Genomic DNA, 20,312 nt, shown 5'->3' with positions numbered 1-20,312 from the left:
CTGGCATTTACGACGGCCTTGTGGAAGGTATTTGCCACACACCCTCGCACTCGTCGCGTGCGACAGATTTTGCTTCGAAGCTCGGCGCATGGCGTCAGCTCGTTTTTTTTTCTTTTTTCATCCTTTCATTTTATTAGCGGATCACGTCCCAGTCTTCTGCAATTTGGGAATGCGCTCTGAGTAGGTATAAAAGCGCGAGCACTTCTCCGTGAACAGTCAGTCAGTTCTGATCCCAGGAACAACACTCCTACTTCTACAACCATGTTTGCCAAGGTGCCGTGGATACTTCTTCCATCTCCATGCCAGGCTTAAGACCTAGCGCCTCTGATCTACTGGTTTCTCATTCGTGGGCGCTTTTTCTTACAGGTCGCCCTCTTCTGCCTCGTTGCCGTCGCCACTGCGGCTCCCCTTGAGGACTACGTGAGTTACTACTATTTCTAGAGCAATGACTCTCCGTCGTAGCGTCCGCGCACGTCTATCATTGAACCTTCATTTCAACCTTAGGCTGTAACACTTTATGAGCCAGCAAACGCATAACTCATACAAAACGTAAAACTACTCGCCATTGCACTAATGAGAAGATGCAGAGGAGAAGAGATTCAAAAACACCTGATCGATAAAAATCAGTAAGCGAAATGACGTTCAACGGTGCATGTAATTGATGTTTCGATCGAATCACAAGTCGTCGCCAAACATTTCGGGAGATGAGATAAGCAAATGCGCAAATTTATCTTCCGTGCCTTGTGCATAAAGTACAATAGGGTCGTCTAATGAAACTTGAATAATTATTGTCTTCTTGCTACATTTTCAGAAGTTACGAAGAAACGCTGTGCCGTATGTTTTAGTCGGCCGGTCCACGTTTTTTTTTTTTTGTAGAATGTCACTACTTCTTAATTATATCGATGTCAGCAACTGTTCATGCTGGAGCAATTATAGAGATGCATCCAGCTTTGGCATATACTAAGCGCGGGCAACTTTGCTTGTGTCGCGCAGCCACCTCAGCCATACAGCTTCAGCTATGACACCACCGACGAGTACGGCACCCGGCTGACCCGCGAGGAGTCTGGTGACGCCAACAACAACAAGGTCGGCTCTTACAGCTACACCGACGCCCAGGGCATTGCCCGTACTGTCAGGTACACCGCTGATGCCGAGGGTTTCCATGCCACCGTCGAGACCAACGAGCCAGGAACCAAGAGCTCCAACCCAGCCGATGCCCTGTACACCTCTAGCGCCGTCGAGGTTGCCCCAGCCCCAGCTGCCGCCGTCGTTGCCAAGCCCGTGGTCGTGCAGTCCGCCCCAGCCACCGTTGCTGTGCACTCCGCCCCAGCCACCGTTGCTGTACACGCCACTCCTGTTGCCGTGCACGCCGTGCACCCAGCTCAGTACGCCCTGCACCCAGCTCAGTACGCCCTGCACCCAGCCCAGTACGCCCTGGCCGGCTCCCCAGTCGCTGTCGTCCACCCAGCTCCTTTCACCGTCGCCAAGAGCGCTTAAGAAGTTCTGAAACGGTTCATCCCGTCACAATAGAGCAGGGAAGTTATAGGTCAGCAGAAATTAATTACTTTCTAAATTGGCTCAATGCATACGAACGAAACTTTTCCACATTTCCACCGTAGCTCTTTACTAGGCTCAGAAAGTCGCCATCTAGTCTCTCTTGAGTCTTGTTACTGACGTATAGACGTATAATTGATTTATCAGAGCTTATGTATTCCGTTGTTGCCGTTTATGCCAGAATAAATATTGCTGTTACATATAATGACGAGAGTTCTGTGTTTTGATTTCTTTCTTCAAGAGACCACTTGCTTCTAGCATGCGAATGTGTGATGCCTTTGTATTTCCAAACCATTGACGATAGGGATCTGGTACCATGAGGCACCGGTGATGCTTCATAAAGTTTAGCGTGTGTTGGCCCAATGCCGCTGGAACTCGCCATGTGCAAAATAAATGTAAGTAAGAGAAAGCCACCTGATATAAATGCAAAGAACTAAAAATTTTGCTGACCTTTCATGAAATTGTCTCAACTACCGTTTGGAAAGGAGGTGGTTCTCTCCTCCTCACCCAAAACTTAATAAACCACAAGCTAGCACGCTCAGAATTCTGCAAACCCGCACGTACCCCACTCCGCGGTCCCTTAGCAGGATGGACCCACACTTCCCGCAGTCATGTCCCAAATGCGGAGCCGATTCATGCTCTTTTGATCATATGCTCTGGCTGTGCTCAGCCATCGAAAACTCTATACTTGCCACAAAGGAACAGTGGGAGGAGTTCCTAAGAAGCGACCACCACCACATCGAGCTCCAGGCAGTCCAGAGGGCCCACGACATCTAAACGGGATTTCGCCTCCCGGTGCCATCGTGGGCGGAGCCACCGACTTGACCTGAGGGAGCCTTCGGCTCCCCCTGGCCAGTTTCTCAGGACCAATAAAAGTTCTTGTCACCGTCACTTCGGAGCATGAGCGTTCTGTCAATTGGAAGCAACCTCGTAAAAATTTCCCTCATCAGCTATACCAGCAAACGCGCTCAGTAACAGCGAAATGCGTGGAGACTGTAATGAAGCTAAAGAAAAGGAAAACATCAGTAGAAGTGGAATATGGAAATGCTACAATATAGGTATAGAAATGAAAATGACAATATTTATCGTATTCAAGCACACATGGCTATAAGATTGCTTTCTGACCATTATGCTGGCGACGGGAACGAGAATAAGACAAAGCTTTGCTGCCCACGACTCACGACCCGCTCTAATGATAGATATACTCCGTAATTCTTCGGTAGAATAAAAAGCCTGCTTGGTCATCAAGGTTCCAGGAGGGTCAGTGCCTTACAAGTGCTTTTCCTGCTCGGCATTGGACTGCCCCATAGGCAGCAAAATTATTTTTAAGTTGAATGCTTTGAGTCTGGTCTCTCGACTTTGGCGCACAGTCACACATAAAAATAAATTTAATTGCTCAAGGAAAACTCCAATAGTGTTTTAGTGCTAGATTATACTGCCTTCGTGGAGTCTAGTGCGTGCCACACTATGTAGGCGATGCCTTTACAAACCAGTCGCGTTCGGCCTTGCTACATACCGGTACGTTCTCGCCCCAAGCAATGGCCTTCTCGAGGTCGACTGGTGTGGTAACGCCTTACGCAAAAGACGTGCAATTTTGCTTGAAGCACAAGAACCAAATTCATCATGCTCTTTTATATATATTCTTGAACCACTTAGACTTACACGCAAATGCGTCAAGTACAAAGGTGAGCCTTCGGAAAGTACTTTTGTAATACAAGCCTTTTGATTGGAGTTGTCTTAGGATAGCGGACGCATGCATAACATAATCAAGAGACGAAAACATGTAGTGCACATGAGTAAAGAGAATTTGATGCGGGGTTAAGATAGTTAAATTATAATTAAACTATGGGGTTTTCCGTGCCAAAACCACGATCTGATTATGAGGCACGCCATAGTGGGGGACTCCGGAATAATTTGGACCACCTGGGTTTCTTTAACCTGCACCTAAATATAAGTACACGGGTGTTTTCGCATTTCGCCCTCATTGAGATGCGGCCGCCGTGGCCGGGATTTGATCCCGCGACCTCGTGCTTAGCAGCCCAACACCATAGCCACTAAGCAACCGCGGCGGGTGGTTAGGATAGTTGATATATGCCTAAAACAAAGTCTACAGTATACAAATAAGCAGCAGATTGCCAAAGTATACAACACCGAGCAGCACAGAGAATGCGAAGCTGGGCAAGTCGCTTCATAATTCTACGAGTACGGAGAGCATGCTTTAAACTGGGAAAATGAAGCATTAAGTTGAGGCGCACAATGCTGCACTAATTACTGAATTTTTATGCGGTAGAAGCTTTTACGAAAAACAAATTCAATTCAATTCAGCTTTATTCAACATCTCTAAGACGTTTGGAGCACGGACAAAAAGCCTGAAAAGGCATGACTGACAGAAAAACTGACGCAGATATTACGCCTCTCTCGTGCGTTTTACATGTCGGTAAAGTAAACGGAACCCCCTCATACTCCCTGAAGAAGTATAATTTTTTTTTCGCTCAGAGCTTCCCCTTGTTAGGATTCAGACTCTCGAAAATCATAATAATCTGGCCTAGCGCGGACTTGGGCTCATCAATACCCTGTTCAGCCGGCCCTCACCAGGACTCATATTTACCAAAATTCTGCTCACCCACGTTCTATCCAACTCAGACTCACTAAAATTCTGTTCAGCTGGTCTCACTCAGACACACAGGTCGGTCGGTCGGTCGGTGAGTGTGTCGACTCGTGAGTGAGTCGGTGCCACATTTGTGGCCCCGTGATAATTTGCAGTTCGGCAGACTAAAAGTGCAGCTGAATCTAGGTGATCTCAATAGATATGAACCTTTTTATTCACGAGTAGAGTCTGTTTGGCCCAGTTAACCTAAGTGCGGACAAATGAACAAGGAGCTTAGGTTCCTTATGTCCAAGTTTAAAGACTGAAGTTCAGAGGTGGTCCACTTTGTAGCCAAGTTCTTGTAAAGTCTTCTTGGGCTACTGAAATGATTTGATTACCGCGCGTTCCCTACGCCAACGGTGTGGAAGCCTTTCCAAGCGCAGTTCTCGAGCGCGCACTAATTCACGACCTTGCCATTATGTACGTTTGTTTCGATGCGCTCTTCCTTCAAAAAGGCAGGAAAAAAAGTAAGCACGAACAAAAGTGCTTGCTGCCTACGCAAGCACCGACCGTTAGCTCCCTCGCACACACACACCAACATACCCGCATATCTCCAAAATCATCATGCTTAGCATTGTATTATGGTTTGTCACTGCTGAAGATTGTTTTATTGCGATAGCAATTACATGGACACTTCAAGCGGATTTCTGCCGTCGGCGTCGCCGTCGCTGTCGCAGTGAGGTTCCGTATAAAGTCAAAGGGCGATAAAATCTTCGCCGCGCGCCGTATGTGCGAGTGAAAGCGCGTGAGAGACGTGCGCTATCACTGAGAGCGAACGCACTGCGGAGTGCAAACGCAACTTCCGTCGTGCGAAAGGCCGTGGGGGTATGGGAGGGAGGGTGGGAGGGGGGTGACGCTGGACTGCGGCACCAAATACGTATCTTGCAAACGGGCACAAGGGGAACTGGCCACTCAATGTCCCACGCGAAAGGAGGAAAGTGGGAAGGCAGCGCGGGAGGGAGGGGATGGGGGGCAGCTTCTACTCTGCCATCAACTGCGTTTGTACTTTGCGCCGGTGCGGGCTGTCCCGCACACCGTATCTTGAAAGCGATCTCCACACGACTCTGACCTTTGTATGCGCTATGCATTAGGCCGCTCAGTTACCGTTGAAGCGATAGACCGCACGAACCTTCGCTCGCTGCGGCGGCTGCGCTTGCTGCCAGCGTTTTTACAGTGGTTGTTTGCGGTCATCGAGTGTAATGTATTCATGTTTGCCTGGGCGCGCTGACACCACGCTCGTTAATTCAGTTAGTAAGCGAATGCGTCTAAGTTTATGCAGCCGATAAAACTACTATCGCTACTCCGAATAACCCTGTACTAATTTGCTATCGCAATTGATGCTTCACCTATAGGGCGAAACTGCGACATTTTATTATTTTTTTATCTCGCGCAATCATTTTTCTGTTATTTAGAGGGTGCCGAATAAGAAAAAGTGTCTGTTTGGTTCTGGTTCGAAGTCATCCAGCATTGTTCTGGTGCTATTCTCAAAACAGGTTTGGCACAGTGGGCTTTGTCTTCTTCCGTCTCCCGTGTTGATGGCATACGTTGAGAAAATAAATGGAACTCGGTCAGACTCAATCACAATATATATGTTTTACTTAGGGCCCCTTCGCTCGGACTCAGATTTACCAAAATTATACCCAGCCTGTTTCTCTAGGAATAGATTGGCAAGTATTTTGCTCAGCTGGGCTCACTGAGCCCCAGACTCACGGGTTGTCTGACGCAGTGGAACTGAGTGAGTCGATTCATTAGTGAGTTTGCCGACCTGCATGAGCTCTGAATAGCGATTGTTCTTATGGTTTCGCCTGGCAGCCTGTTCTTATCGCAACCTGAACTTTGCTTTGGAAGGGCAGTTCTCGCATTGGATAGATAAATAAACGCTTTGGGCCGATTTCAGTGCAGCGGCACCTTTCCTTGTGTTGTTGTTCACTCATCCTCATTTTCGACCCACGTAAGCTCCGCCTGAGTAAAAGGAGATGCATCCGTGAAGGTTGATTATTGCTAGGGCTGTGTAAGTGGGTTATGTCGGGACGTCTTCGCATCAACTGATTCTGTCTGATAACTCTTTATTAACTGAATAATCTATTGTTTATGAAGAAACCGATCACACAGTAGTTAATCGACAACACAATAAAGTTTACGCAAATAAATCAAATGACACAGACTCCGGCATGGAATTAAATGTACAGATTCTAACCAGCTGCTCTGCAATGACAACGACTGATTTCCTTCGGCTTGGCACCACCTATACTAAGATATAGCATACAACAGAAAAACACTGACAGTGTTGATAACTTTTGGGAAGAACCTGATGAGGACAGATTATCTTATTTTAAATTATAAGAAAATATGGCCCTCATCGTAAGAAGCTTTGGGCAAAACTACATGCCTTTTACGGCTGACCGCTGTCATTCGCAAAGATATTCGGTGCATGACGATCAGGAAAAAAATGCAACACATTGCTACGCATACTATAGTACAGTTTCCGGAGAAATGAGCAATATTATAAGTGTACTAAGTTTTTGTTATGGTACCTTTCATCTCGTTCTGCTTAGGAGTTCTGGCGTTTCCGGCACGCTCAGTTTAAGTATCTGTTCTCATAAGCACCTTCGTGCCATACCGTATTCTTTGTTATTTTAAAGAACAGACGCAACTCTTTGGACGAAGCTCGGTCATAGATATGGATATGAAAAGGACCGGGTAGAATGAATGAATTGCATATAGCGTTTGCAATGTCTCGGGCATATTTCAGGCCATGGCAAAACAGACCCTTAAGGGTACCGAAGGGTTTGCGAACACCCTTATACATCTTTCTTTTTCTGTGTGTGTATCAGTTGTTTGCTCGTATTGCCGAAGTTTTTTTTTTTAATCCAATGCATTCTTTGCCTCCATCCAGGCACTGCAGGAGGCCAATAGGAAGTTGTGTCTCTCTGGTGTCCCGACACTGTAAAACTTAGGCAAGTGTTACACGTTTGTAAAAGGTTAAGGCGAAAGCCTGATTGCACTCTTGGCACACTTTTTGTTCCGATTAAGATATGTTCATTAAGAATTGTGGCTACTGTGAGCCAAGTATGCAATCATGCTTTCGCCTTCACGTTTTGTAAACCTCTAACATTTGCCTAATTTTTTTTGTACCATTTCAGTCGAAGAATCGTCCATGGGAGCGCACGACGGAGCTCACCGCAATGGCTGCACCTACTGGTAGTTGGCCAGTGCCGTCAGCGCCTTCGCAGAGGGAGGGGCAGCATGGAAACGCTGGCATGATGAACGACATCAGAGAACGACGATGAATGGGCGCGTCTCTGTGACGCGTGCAGTCAGGCACGCACTAGGCACACCTTCAGTCAGCCAGAACCGTGGAGCAGCCGTGGCTTCAGGGAAATGTGCTCGTCTCGCCCCCGGAGTCCCGGGTTCAATTTCCGCCCAGGCTGAAATGTGCCAAATTTTCTTTTCAAAGCCGCTAATTTACTTTGATTACAAGAATCTCTGTGAGAAATGTGACGTCAATCCGAGCATTTTGTTGACGTGTTTTTACTCCTTGCGGCGTCGGCCATTTTTCGTCACGGCGCAGTTTCGCCAAGGTAACCACCAAGGTAACAGCAGACACAGACGCGTAAGACTTTCGCCTTAATAAAAAATGCGTGAGTGAAAGTGGAATTGGAAATCTGCCTTCGAGCCCAGCCGCCGAATCCTCTAGCCATTAGGCCACGATCGCGAGCATATTCCTCTGGTGGCGAAGCCGGCTAGCTCTTTTAGACGTTTCGCGCCTGCGTCCCGAACCACGTTCTCGTCTTCTTACCTCGCGAGAACTCGCCCTTTGGGCGCTCTGGATCGGCCCGCATTCTTCAGTACATCCATTGCAGCAGCCAACGCTCCAAGTAGAAACCGTTCCACTTTGCATCGCTTTCATGTCGTTTTAACATAACCACACCGCAAAAACATAAGTAACGTACGAGTGTATAACAGTAAGTCGCAGATTACGTCACAATCCGCATTTCTTTCGCTAACACCCGTTCAGTACCTATACGGAACTCAACAATAGCCATGTATGACTTTACAGCAGATGGTCCCAATAAGAATCGTCCCGTTACCGTCACACGGTCGCCGTCAACGTGGTCGTCGTCTTGCTGCTGTCTTCACACACACGTACGCTCGCATCACACATGTATGCTCGCATCACACACACAACTACTCGATTTACACAAAGGCGTTCGTTCACCTGATAAAGCTTTGCGGAACCCCAAGCAATGCTGGATAGCCAGTTACCTGCAATGTGCTTCGCCTAACATGGGTTCCTATAGTGTGTGGGGCCTGCGCAATATTTTTTGTAAAAGGTTGTACATGCTTTATGACATCTTAGGAACATTTGTTTCCTACGCAACTTTTAGAATTCGTGTGACAGCATTTTTACTCGTTTCTGCTGTTATCATTGTTTTGAGCACAATCATCATGATCAGAGAATAGGAACCCCCGGCGTTACCTTTAGTGACCAACATCTCCTTAAATTCCGTTAAGAAACGAATGGGAAACTTAAAACAGGCATTCGCACAAGAAATGGCCCAAACACGATGGCTGAGAATCCTTACACTAACACAACAGTCACTTATTAAATCTTTCCAAATGCATTAAGTAATGAGATTGACAGAAAAGCGTTGAATAAAATATTTTTGAGAGGTAACCTGTATGTTTAATAATAAAAGCTGATTTAGCAAACCTCACGTGAAGAGGGTGGTTTTGTTCCGCGATCCAACGTTAGGTTACCTATGGCGATCACAGCTTCTGCTTGAACCATTTGTATGCCCGAAATGGGACAACATTTATCTGTATTCCACATCAAAAAGTGCATGTAATATAGTACTTATTAGTTCCCTACAATTGATGACCAGAGCTGTCTTTTCTATTTTATGCTAAAGATACTTGCCTCTCGCAACTGAAGCTCATGTGCGTAGCAATTGCTCTAGATATTGCCTCATACCTGACCAAGCTACAGTACAAGGACACCTGCACCTGCATTAGAAAGTGTTCTTTTTGCAAACAGATGTCGTAAAGAAAACCAACACACACACACACACACACACATATATATTGTGACACTGCTTTCGAGGTTTACGCCTTAACAGAATGTGGGGCATCCAAGACGGGTGAAGAGAAAGACGACGTGCGGCTGGCTAGCTGAATCTCGACAGGCGCTCAGCTGATCAAGGCCGTCGCGACTAACTCTGCCTGGCTGGCTGTTCAATAAACGCCTTTCGCGGGCGTAACAAAGTGGTGGAGGTGCTGGGTACGACACATCGTACCACGGAGTCGCAACACCTAGAACTTCGCCGGAGCCGCCGTCTTGCCGGTCTCTTGCCTGCGACTGTCCCCATGGCTCAGGACGGAAGTGGACAAACGCCAGCTCTAGTTGTCCCTGCTCCAAGGTCGACGCCGGTTGGACCTTTGCAGCACTACATGGAACCACGCTCGTTCGCGGGAAAAGCGGGCGAAGATGTCGACGAGTGGCTGACGCACTACGCAAGGGTGAGCCGATACAACCGTTGGGACTCTGTCACTCAGCTTGAATACGTCGTACTGTTTCTGAGTGAGACAGCGCTGATGTGGTACGAAAACCACGAAGACTCGCTAACAACGTGGGAGCGCTTCGTTGAAGAAATTAAGAAGTGTTTCGGCGACTCCTACGCCAAACAGAAGCGCGCGGAGCGAACACTAGCTCAAAGAGCGCAAGCTCCCGGAGAAACTTGCACGACATACATAGAAGAGATCCTCAAGCTGTGCAAAATAGTGAACTCCCAGATGTCTGAAGAAGACCGAGTTGGACATCTCCTCAAAGGAATTGCAGAAGATGTCTATAATTTCCTGATAGGCAGGGAACACGTTGATTCCGTCTCGGATGTCGTACGTCACTGTCGTACATTTGAGACGTTGAAGACACGTCGCATTGCGCCAAAATTTGGACGACTGGCAAATGTGACAACCGTTGCCAGCGTCGATGAGAGCCCGTCCGCCGATCTTTCATCCACTATACGGCAGATCGTGCGCGAAGAACTGCTGCGACACGAGGTGCTTGCGTGCAACGCCATGCAACCACCCGTTGCCTACTCCCCGCAACCCATGTCGCCTGCAGCACCGTGCACTTCGTGGCAGCCGTCGGTCTGTGTCACGGACATTCACCCCAGAGGAGCTCCAGGGCCACGTCAGGGCGCATTTACCCCCGATCAACGACATGAAGAACGCCCTCGCCATAGCAGGTTTGCACACTGGCCGACCGTCCCTCCTGTGCAGCAGGCACAGCCACTTCACTCTGCTACACGACCCCCCACGGCTGAGCGCGTCGAGGCGCAGTTCATCGATCGTCGTTTACCTGTGTGCTATAGCTGCGGCGACTTAGGTCACATTGCCAGGTACTGCAATCGCCGCCAACCACCGAGGTTCGAGCGATCGACGATGTCTAGGCGGTACCGCACTCCACATGAAACGTACTCACCCTCGCACGCATATCCAGGACGCATCCCTCACCAGCGCCCGGAGGTGCTGCGGAACCGTTCTCCAGCATCTGACCGCAGCTTGACACCACCACCCGCTCCTCGCGTAAGCCGGTCGCCGTCTCCGCGGCGTCGCTACCCGTCGCCACCTCCGGAAAACTAGTCAGCGCGGCCGTTGGAGGTGAGGTCGCTGGACAATCTTCGATGTCGCCTGAGATACCTCCACCCATTTCTATGTTTAAAAATAAGGTGTCTATACTGATTGACGGAGTTTCGACAATGGCCTTAGTGGACACGGGAGCAACCGTTTCAGTGATGAGTCTTGCGTTTAAAAGCCTCCTAGGACGAAAGGTGATGTTTCGCTGGGACCGTGCCGATACGTTTCGCGGAGTGAGTGGGGACTTATTGCATCCCGTCGGGGTGTGCAATGTGGACGTTATTTTGGGTGGTCAGATATTTAACGCAGAGTTCGCTGTTCTACCTCATTCTACGCATGACGTAATCCTGGGCCTTGATTTTTTGAAACTGTGTGGCGCCACTGTCGACTGTGGGACGGGAGAAATTAGTGTAGGTACGAGCTTTTCAGCTGCGTTTATGGAGAGCCCGCCGTATCACGAAAGTGTGCTTTGTGTATCCAGGGATACAGTTGTGCCTCCGTTATCTGCAAGCTGTGTTTCAGTCTCCTGTTTCCCTACCACCGACAGAACGTTTGACGCTTTCGTCGAACCCGTTCGGCTGAGCTGCATCAAGCGGAATGTGCTGATACCGCATTGCACGCTGTCAGTTGTTCACGGATGCACTAGCTTATGGTCTATAAACTGTTCCAGTGAACCTGCAATACTACCACAGGGCCTGAAACTTGCTGCCTATCATGAAGATCAAGTGCTGTCACTCGCCATTCTTACAGAGGCCCCTGATTCTGCGGATGAACGCCATTTCGTTAATGCATGCCCTGCTGTGGACTCCTCCATTCTAGCTATGGTGAACAAGTCGCTGAGCACTAAACAGCGTCATGAAGTGGCGAATATTCTGCTAAAACATGCCGCACTGTTTGACTTTTCGCAGCAAGCGGGGCCACCATCGTTTCCTCCTTCTCGTATACACCATCGCATAGATACGGGATCTGCTCAGCCTTTGCGACAGAAGCCGTATAGAGTTTCACCATCGGAACGCAAGGTGATCAACGACCAAGTCCGCGACATGCTAAGCAAGAATGTAATCCAAGAATCATGCAGTCCGTGGGCAGCGCCAGTGATTCTGGTTAAAAAGAAAGATGGGACATGGCGATTTTGTGTAGACTACCGGCGTCTCAACACCATCACTAAAAAGGACGTGTATCCTCTTCCACGTATCGATGATGCTATCGACTGCCTTTCATCAGCATCTTACTTTTCCTCTGTGGACTTGAGGTCGGGGTACTGGCAGATTCCAATGCACAAGACCGACAAGGAGAAAACGGCATTTGTAACACCAGATGGACTTTTTGAATTTAATGTGATGCCGTTCGGGCTGTGTAATGCACCTGCAACTTTCGAGCGCTTCATGGACAACATCCTGCGTGGTTTGAAGTGGGAAGTGTGCATGTGCTACCTAGACGATGTAGTGATTTTCGGACGCACGTTCAGTGAGCACAACGCACGCCTCGATCTTGTGCTAGAGTGCTTGGGAAAAGCAGGTTTGGTGCTCAACTCGAAGAAATGCCATTTTGGAGAGCGCCAAACACTGGTTTTGGGCCATCTAGTGGACAAGGACGGCATACGACCCGATCCAGCGAAGACTGCTGCTGTCGAAGCCTTCAAACAACCTGGCTCAGTAAAAGAGCTACGCAGTTTCCTGGGCCTTTGCTCGTATTTCCGCCGGTTTATCCGTGGATTTGCCAACATCGCGTATCCGCTGACATGCCTCCTTCAGAAGGGCGTTCCTTTTGAATGGTCCCCTGAATGCGAGGCCAGTTTTCGGGAGCTGAAGTTGCTTCTGACGTCCCATCCCATTCTCCGACACTTCGACCCGGCTGTTCCCACAGAAGTTCATACGGACGCTAGCGGTATTGGAGTCGGCGCAGTCCTTATTCAACGCGTCGACGCCAAAGAACACGTCGTTGCCTATGCGAGTCGCTCCTTAAGCAAGTCCGAGCGCAACTACACAGTCACAGAGCAAGAATGTCTCGCAGTGATTTTCGCAGTACAGCGCTTCCGGTCATACCTGTACGGACGCCCCTTCACTGTGGTGACAGACCATCATTCTCTTTGCTGGCTGGTTAATCTCCGTGATCCGTCAGGTCGGCTTGCACGTTGGACACTTCGTTTACAAGAGTATGATTTTACCGTTTCTTATAAAAGCGGCCGACGGCACGCCGACGCTGACTGCCTCTCGCGCCTTCCGCTTCCGACGACGGACTGCGACGCTGACAACTTCGATCGCTATATCGCATCATTGGAGCCCGGATTTCCTGATATTAATACCTTCAAGATCGAGCAGCAAAAGGACAGAACTTTAGAGCCACTGCTCACTACTGCCAGGAAATCAGCACCATCCACTCGTTTCTGCGTTCGTGACGGAGTAGTGTACAAAAAGAACTATTCTTCTACAGGCCCACGATATCTCCTGGTGGTCCCGGAGAGTCTCCGTGTTTCCATCTTGCGCGCTATGCATGATGACCCAACTTCTGGTCATTTGGGATCGGCGCGAACGTTCTACCGCACGCAAGAAAGGTTCTACTGGCCTAAAATGCGTCAGACGATCGACCAGTACGTGTCCAGCTGCAACGAGTGCCAACGTCATAAGCGTCCGACGAGCGCTCCGCCTGGTCGACTACATCCAGTGTCACCCCCAAGCACTCCTTTCGAGCAAGTCGGCATCGACCTTCTCGGTCCATTCCCGCGGTCACCTGATGGGAATCGCTGGATTGTCGTGTGTGCCGATCACTTGACACGCTACTGTGAGACAGCTGCTATACCATCGGCTACTGCCACCGAAGTGTGTACTTTTCTGCTGCGTTTCGTCATTCTGCGACATGGACCTCCCAGAGTCATCATCAGCGATCGTGGGCGCCAGTTCACTGCAGACGTGGTCGAAGAGATGCTCCGTCTATGTGCTTCAAGTTTTCGACATTCTACCCCGTATCATCCACAAACAAACGGCCTTACGGAGCGCACCAACAGAACCCTCACTAACATGCTGTCCATGTATGTCGCGTCCGATCATAAGAACTGGGACAGCGTGCTACCTTTCATTACGTACGCATTCAATACCTCACAGCACGAAACTACGGGCTACAGCCCCTTCTTTCTTCTTTATGCTCGTCCGCCGCGTTATACATTGGACACTATCTTCCCGTTTTCAAGCCACGATAATCTTTGTCTATCCGAGACTGTCTCTCTTGCTGAAGAGGCCCGACGACTTGCTTCTTTGCGCACGCTAGTTTCACAAGACCGCTCGAAGGCACGCTACGACCGCCGACGCCGACACGTGATATATGACCCTGGTGACTTTGTGTGGCTGTGGAAACCAGCCAGAAAACGTGGGTTATGTGAAAAGCTACTGGCCCACTATGTGGGGCCCTATGTTATCACGGATCGTATAAGCGAATTGACTTACCGTATAGCACGCCTCACATCAAATGGCCGACGGTCAGCAAAGACTGAAATTACGCATGTCGCCCGTTTAAAGCCTTTCGTCTCTCGACAGCCTGTTTGACTTACCCGGTGGGCTTCGTCTGCGTGGAGGGAAATGTGACACTGCTTTCGAGGTTTACGCCTTAACAGAATGTGGGGCATCCAAGACGGGTGAAGAGAAAGACGACGTGCGGCTGGCTAGCTGAATCTCGACAGGCGCTCAGCTGATCAAGGCCGTCGCGACTAACTCTGCCTGGCTGGCTGTTCAATAAACGCCTTTCGTGGGCGTAACAATATATATATATATATATATATATATATATATATATGTGTGTGTGTGTGTTTTTCTTCACGTGATTCACGTGATATATTTTTGTCGGTATGTGGATGTTTTCAATTCATATTTACTGTATTAAGAAGTCATAACGAATAAACTTAGCACTCATGGCATCGATCCTATTAACTTTTAAGCATGAAACAAAAAAAGTTATACATGGCTACTAACATTACAGTAGAGGCTACCAACTAGTTTCCTAGCTCAGGGCATGAATGCCCCATACTTAGTGACGCTCACTGTGCTTTATTTTTATTTTCATGATTTTTTTTTCATTTTCAACCCCGGTTAAGCAACAAGCAAGCCATGCTTCGAAGAACTAACTTAATCAATTACGTGGATGAACTGGTTAAATAAAACGTTCGTTCATCAGGGCATGTTTTTCCAGTGAACTCCACGAGAAACCTAATAACTAGTGTCCTGAGCTTAGAAAATGTCGTGAAAACTCAACAAAAATTCGGCAGCACCCATCTCACAATGACTGCAGATGTTAATGTAATTAGCATTCAAGCAATTTAGCGACACATCTTCATTATTTTAGTGTAATGGTCATTGTGAGACCCCCACAGCTTTGGCTATATCGGCACCGCCCCACTTTGCTATAACACATCGCTTCAAAGGTCGGTCATCAGCATCACGGCAAGAAGACGACTGCATGACGGCGACACAGTGTGGACAATGGAATACCGAATAAAGAACAACGTCGATGACACCACGAACGACATATGACGACATAATCAAGTGACGATGAGGAGCGGATTCTGAAATTCTGCTGATGTTATAACAACGACAGTGGATTCTACGGTGGTAAGAGGACAGTCCGAAGACGAAGCTGGAATGGAACATCTGCAGCGGCATGCCGCCGACGGTGTGACAACGATGCAATGACGACGATGCAGTTGCGACGATGACGTGAGGACGGCGGCATAATCACGATTGAATGATGATAGCATAACTGCGATAAAATGACGAAGGAATGACGCAAATAGAACGATAAAGGTGGTATGACGACGATTGCATGATGACAATGGGATGACGTTTCTGAAATGATGACGATGTTAAGGCGAGGCCGTCAAGATGACGGCAGGACGGCCATGGTATGGCGACTGTGAGATGACCATAGCGCGATGATGATGGCAGGAGAGTAATGGGATGGCTAAGTTGGAAAGACGACGACGTAACGACCACGACCGCATCATAATGGTTGGACCAGAAATGAACGACGACGAATGCGTGACGACGATGCGATGACGACAATCGAATGCCAACGGTATAACCACAATGGGATGACGGCGAGCGTATGAAGACCATGGCGGGAGGCCGACTGTAATGTGATGATGGTTTGACGTGAATCGGCAGACGAAGCAGCAGTGACGACTATGTAAAAACCATGGCGGCATCACGACGAGGGCAGGAGAATGAATACAGTACGACTGTTTGAGTGCAATGGCATGACGATGACGTCATGACGAGAATCGGATGATGAAGCTGGAGTGACGATGACGCAATGGCACGACGAGGACATCATGACCGTGAGGCCATGCCCTAGTGATCCAAGCTATTAGATAACTTGAGCCGCTGAGCCGGGGTAAGAGACGAGATGGATAGATAGATAGATAGATAGATAGATAGATAGATAGCCTCAAAATACCTAAATTAGGAAAATAATGCTAATCACACTCTAATATTAAAGCAGCGTAGCAACAAATCACTGTCTTTGCCAGCGCAGTAGGATGTTCCAGATATTCTAGATGCAAAGAGAGGTGGTGGAGGACGGAGGCTATTTAGACTAGAGTTTATAAACAGCTGCACTATTATAGGCACTTCTTACTCAGTTCACTCCTTGAGCTAGTTGAGGGGAAAGACACCTGCGCTCAAGAACCATCTCCTGTCTTGCACTGGCCTTAATAAATATTCAACAAAGACGAATTGATACGAAGCCACCAGCCTTTGCCATCTCGTCTGCAAATTTCGGAAGTTGTAAAATAGCATTTACTAGGCAAGGAGGGAAAATGGTGGACCAGGAAGGTGGAGGTCCAGGAAATGGGCGGGCGCGCCCTTGCGCAGACACGGCTCGTTCTAACAAAGGAATCGAATTTGCTTTGTGAATTCGCTAAGCGAACCCGATTGGCGCGCGAGAGCAATTCACCGGCGAGCCGGTTAACTCTGCAAAAGATTTTCTGAGCGAGGTGCTGACTCAGCGAGGTACCACTGTATCTAATAATAATAATGATAATGAATATAGGCGTCCAGGGATGTCTATGATGTGTCGAATATATCCGATAGCTCGTAATGTGTTTAGTTCATTTTGAGCTAATGTGTTTAGTTCATAATCAGTTAAATAGGCGTTGCGCAGCTCATATGGACCTTGTTCTGTTTTCGTGTTTGCATCCACGGGACTATGCGTGACAAGAGATGTAGCGTTGCATTCAACACCTAAAAGCTCAGAACCTCCTTGACCCTTCTGAAGATTCTGTGACATAGTGGGCTGAAGCACAATCCAAAACGTCAAGTAGATGGCTGGGCCTAATTTGATCGAAGAAACGTAAGAGAACGATGCCAGGGACAATGGATTAGCAGTGGTTTCAATATCAAAACATCGTTCGTAAGCTATTGCCAATTTGGGGGACTAGCTCTTATTACGCTATAGTGATAGAACTATAGACATCAATGCCTTTACGGCATTGATGTCGTACAAAGCTGTCCTATATGACAGCTGTGACTGAATTCTGTGCGTGCTTTTCTTTTATTCTGTGTAAATGAAAAAAGAAAAATAAGCAGCCGTAGTGCTTTCTACCACAGTCTGCCAAGCAGCAAGTTTACAAAAGGAAAAACAGTTCTTGTTTTCATATAGTTTCTCATTCATTACCTAGATATGCACCACATCCGTCATATTCACTATCAATTGCAAATATAGTACACGACAGAAAACCTAAGACGGACCTCATGACTTACGATTCTCAGCTACACAACAGGGTTTCTTATTCTATTTCATGAATCCCGTGAAGCGAAAAAGGACACTTCAGAGCTGCTCAGACGATGCATGGGGCTTAGCGCAACATCTGAATCGTCACTTTTGTGTGTCAAGAGCACCTTTCGGCATGACATCTTTAATCTGTTATCCCTCGAGGCCACGAAAGATTAACTGCGCCGAATAACGCAGGGTCGTCTAGGATTTCCTTAGTTTGTGCGTGTTATGTGCAACGGCCACGGTTTATAACCCTGAGCACCTGTTTTCATTCTGTGTTTTATTGCGCCATTGCAAACGCGCATTGCCGTAACTTTGCTGGGCCCGGTAAAACTCTTGGCGCGCACCGCCATTCACGTGCAGCTAAGTGAACACAGTCACGCATCAGTGTAGTCAAACAGGTCGTAAGGTTTGTGTATGGAACCCAGTGCAGAAATAAGCTCGTGAAACCTACACTCTCTATTGCTTAGGTTGACTTCTAAAAAAAATTACTTTCAGTTTCCCGCGCATCACTGCCTCAGACACGACGTTACGCTCGTTCTTTTTCTATTGTTGGCATCCCGCATGCGAAAAGCTAACGTCACCGTCGCTCTGTGTGGAAGTGCAACCTCGCTTGTTTAAAGTGAACAGAACAATTAATGCGCATAAAAATTCGAGATTGAAACGACTGTTCTCCTATCTTTAAGCGAATAAAAATTTGGGAGGGACCACGCATTGGTGACCTTTTAAGAGAAAGAGAGAGAGAGTGAACCTATAGACACAAGGGCTACTGTTTCTACATGGCAAAGATTACGATCCACGCGACGTGCCGAGAAAACGAAACCGGTGAACGCTTCGCAAGCTTAACGGCCGCGATGATACGCCGGAGAGAGCGGTTGCGTCCGTACCAATCTGACTGCATGCTCGAGAAGCCCTTTCCGAAGCGCTCAGTGCCCTGCGGCTATGGTCAGCGCTCATTGTGAGCGTGTGCGTGGAATGTCGTCTCGCCCTGCTGTGATTGGCGGAGAGTGCCCACACGGGCATCGCGCGTCAATGAAGACTACGTAGCTTCTGAAGCGTGAGGAGCAGGGGTATATAAGGACTGGAGGGCACAATGTTACCCTTGTCCATCAAATCGGAGCCAGCACCCGCCGACACAATGTTCTCCAAGGCACGTACCCGTCTCCTATCAGTTCTTTCGTTCGGGGATTACCGTTGAATGAAGGATACCCGTAGTGAAAACCACGCGACGTTAGCACGGTTCTACTCTGAGCAGTTGTTCACGCCTGTTCCTTTTCCTTACACTACAGGTTCTCCTGTGCTGCGTCGTCGCCTTCGCTGCCGCCCAGCAGCAGCCAAACGTGGATGGGGTGAGACAATTTTCGAATACTTGAGAGGGAAAATAGAATTTTACGACTTTCGTGATTTCAAAGATTTCGAAAGAATGAACTGTGACTATATGCCCATATATGTGATTTAAATATACAAGGTATTTTGCTTATCTGCCGCCGCCTTGGTTAACTTCTAGTTTGTTTCCATTTTGATGTGGTCAGAATGGCGCCCAATCATGACCATGGCACGCCGTTGTAAACGTTTTGCGAGACCCATGCAGATTCTCTGTGGAACAACCGCACCCCCCCCCCCCCCCTTTGAGATTTATTTATCTTAATTCATATAACCTTTTGCCTTCCATATCACGTGCCTGTATCAACAGCATAAGCATCAAAACCAACAAAGCAACAAACTAGCTTCTATGGCCGTTTCTTGCGTGTACTGAAACCTATATGCATTTAGAATGAGCAACTTATTTGCACCTTTGCAATGTGCCGAAAACTAAGCACTATCAAAGGCGGATCACAAACATAAATTTGGGCGAGAGAAAATCGCAACCACTACTGAAGTCTCCGAAAAAAAAAAGATTTGGGTATGGAACGCAAATTCCCCGTACAAATGTTTTTCGTTTTTACGTTAACGAAGACATATTAGGTATGTATGTATGTACGTACGTATGTATGTAGGTATATATATATATATATATATATATATATATATATATATATATATGCATTCAAAGGGACGTGATGTATACCGTCGGCGCTTTGTGATCTTGGAAATGCTTACACAGTGTATAAAATATGCAACGTTTTTTTTTTCATACACTCAGTTCTAAAGCACGCGCGTTCATTCTGCATTCGAAATCATTAAGAATTGGCGCATTGGTGTCGCATTGCAGCCACCACAGCCATACAGCTTCAGCTACGACAACACCGACGAGTTCGGCACCCGCATCAGCCAGAGTGAGACCGGTGACGAGAACAACAACAAGGTCGGCTCCTACAGCTACACCGACGCCAACGGCATCTCCCGTACCGTCAAGTACACCGCCGACGCCGACGGCTTCCACGCCACCGTTGAGACCAACGAGCCAGGAACCAAGAGCTCGAACCCAGCCGATGCCCAGTACATTTCCAACGCCGCTGAGGTTGCCCCAGCTCCAGTTGTGGCAAAGCCAGCTCAGGTCGTCGTCAAGGCCACCCCAGTCGTGCACACCGTCCACGCTGCCCCAGTCGCTGTGCATGCCGTGCACGCCGCCCCAACCTTCGCCCTCCACGCCGCTCCAGTCGCCTTGCACCACGTGACTCCAGTCACCCTGGGTGCCCACCCAGTCGCCTTCCACGCTCCCCTCACCTACACCCTCGGCCGTGCTAAGAGCCGTTAAGCAATACCTGTAGTC

General features: G+C 48.2%; 1 protein-coding gene across 1 annotated transcript; it reads left to right on the top strand.

Moving 5' to 3' along the window:
• The first annotated feature begins 148 nt into the window (after nt 1-148).
• Nucleotides 149-20,312, top strand: LOC119440500 (uncharacterized). The gene is made up of 7 exons (XM_049662946.1): nt 149-273; nt 367-420; nt 994-1,494; nt 10,326-10,449; nt 18,679-18,749; nt 18,889-18,948; nt 19,812-20,312. Exons 1-7 carry the CDS (start codon nt 262-264, stop codon nt 20,295-20,297), a joined length of 1,308 nt encoding a protein of 435 aa, XP_049518903.1. The 5' UTR covers nt 149-261; the 3' UTR covers nt 20,298-20,312.

Source organism: Dermacentor silvarum, chromosome 2 (genome assembly GCF_013339745.2).
Source record: "Dermacentor silvarum isolate Dsil-2018 chromosome 2, BIME_Dsil_1.4, whole genome shotgun sequence".
Lineage (NCBI taxonomy): Eukaryota > Metazoa > Arthropoda > Arachnida > Ixodida > Ixodidae > Dermacentor > Dermacentor silvarum.
Note: the sequence above shows the minus strand (reverse complement) of the source record. Positions and strands in the feature narration are given on the sequence as shown.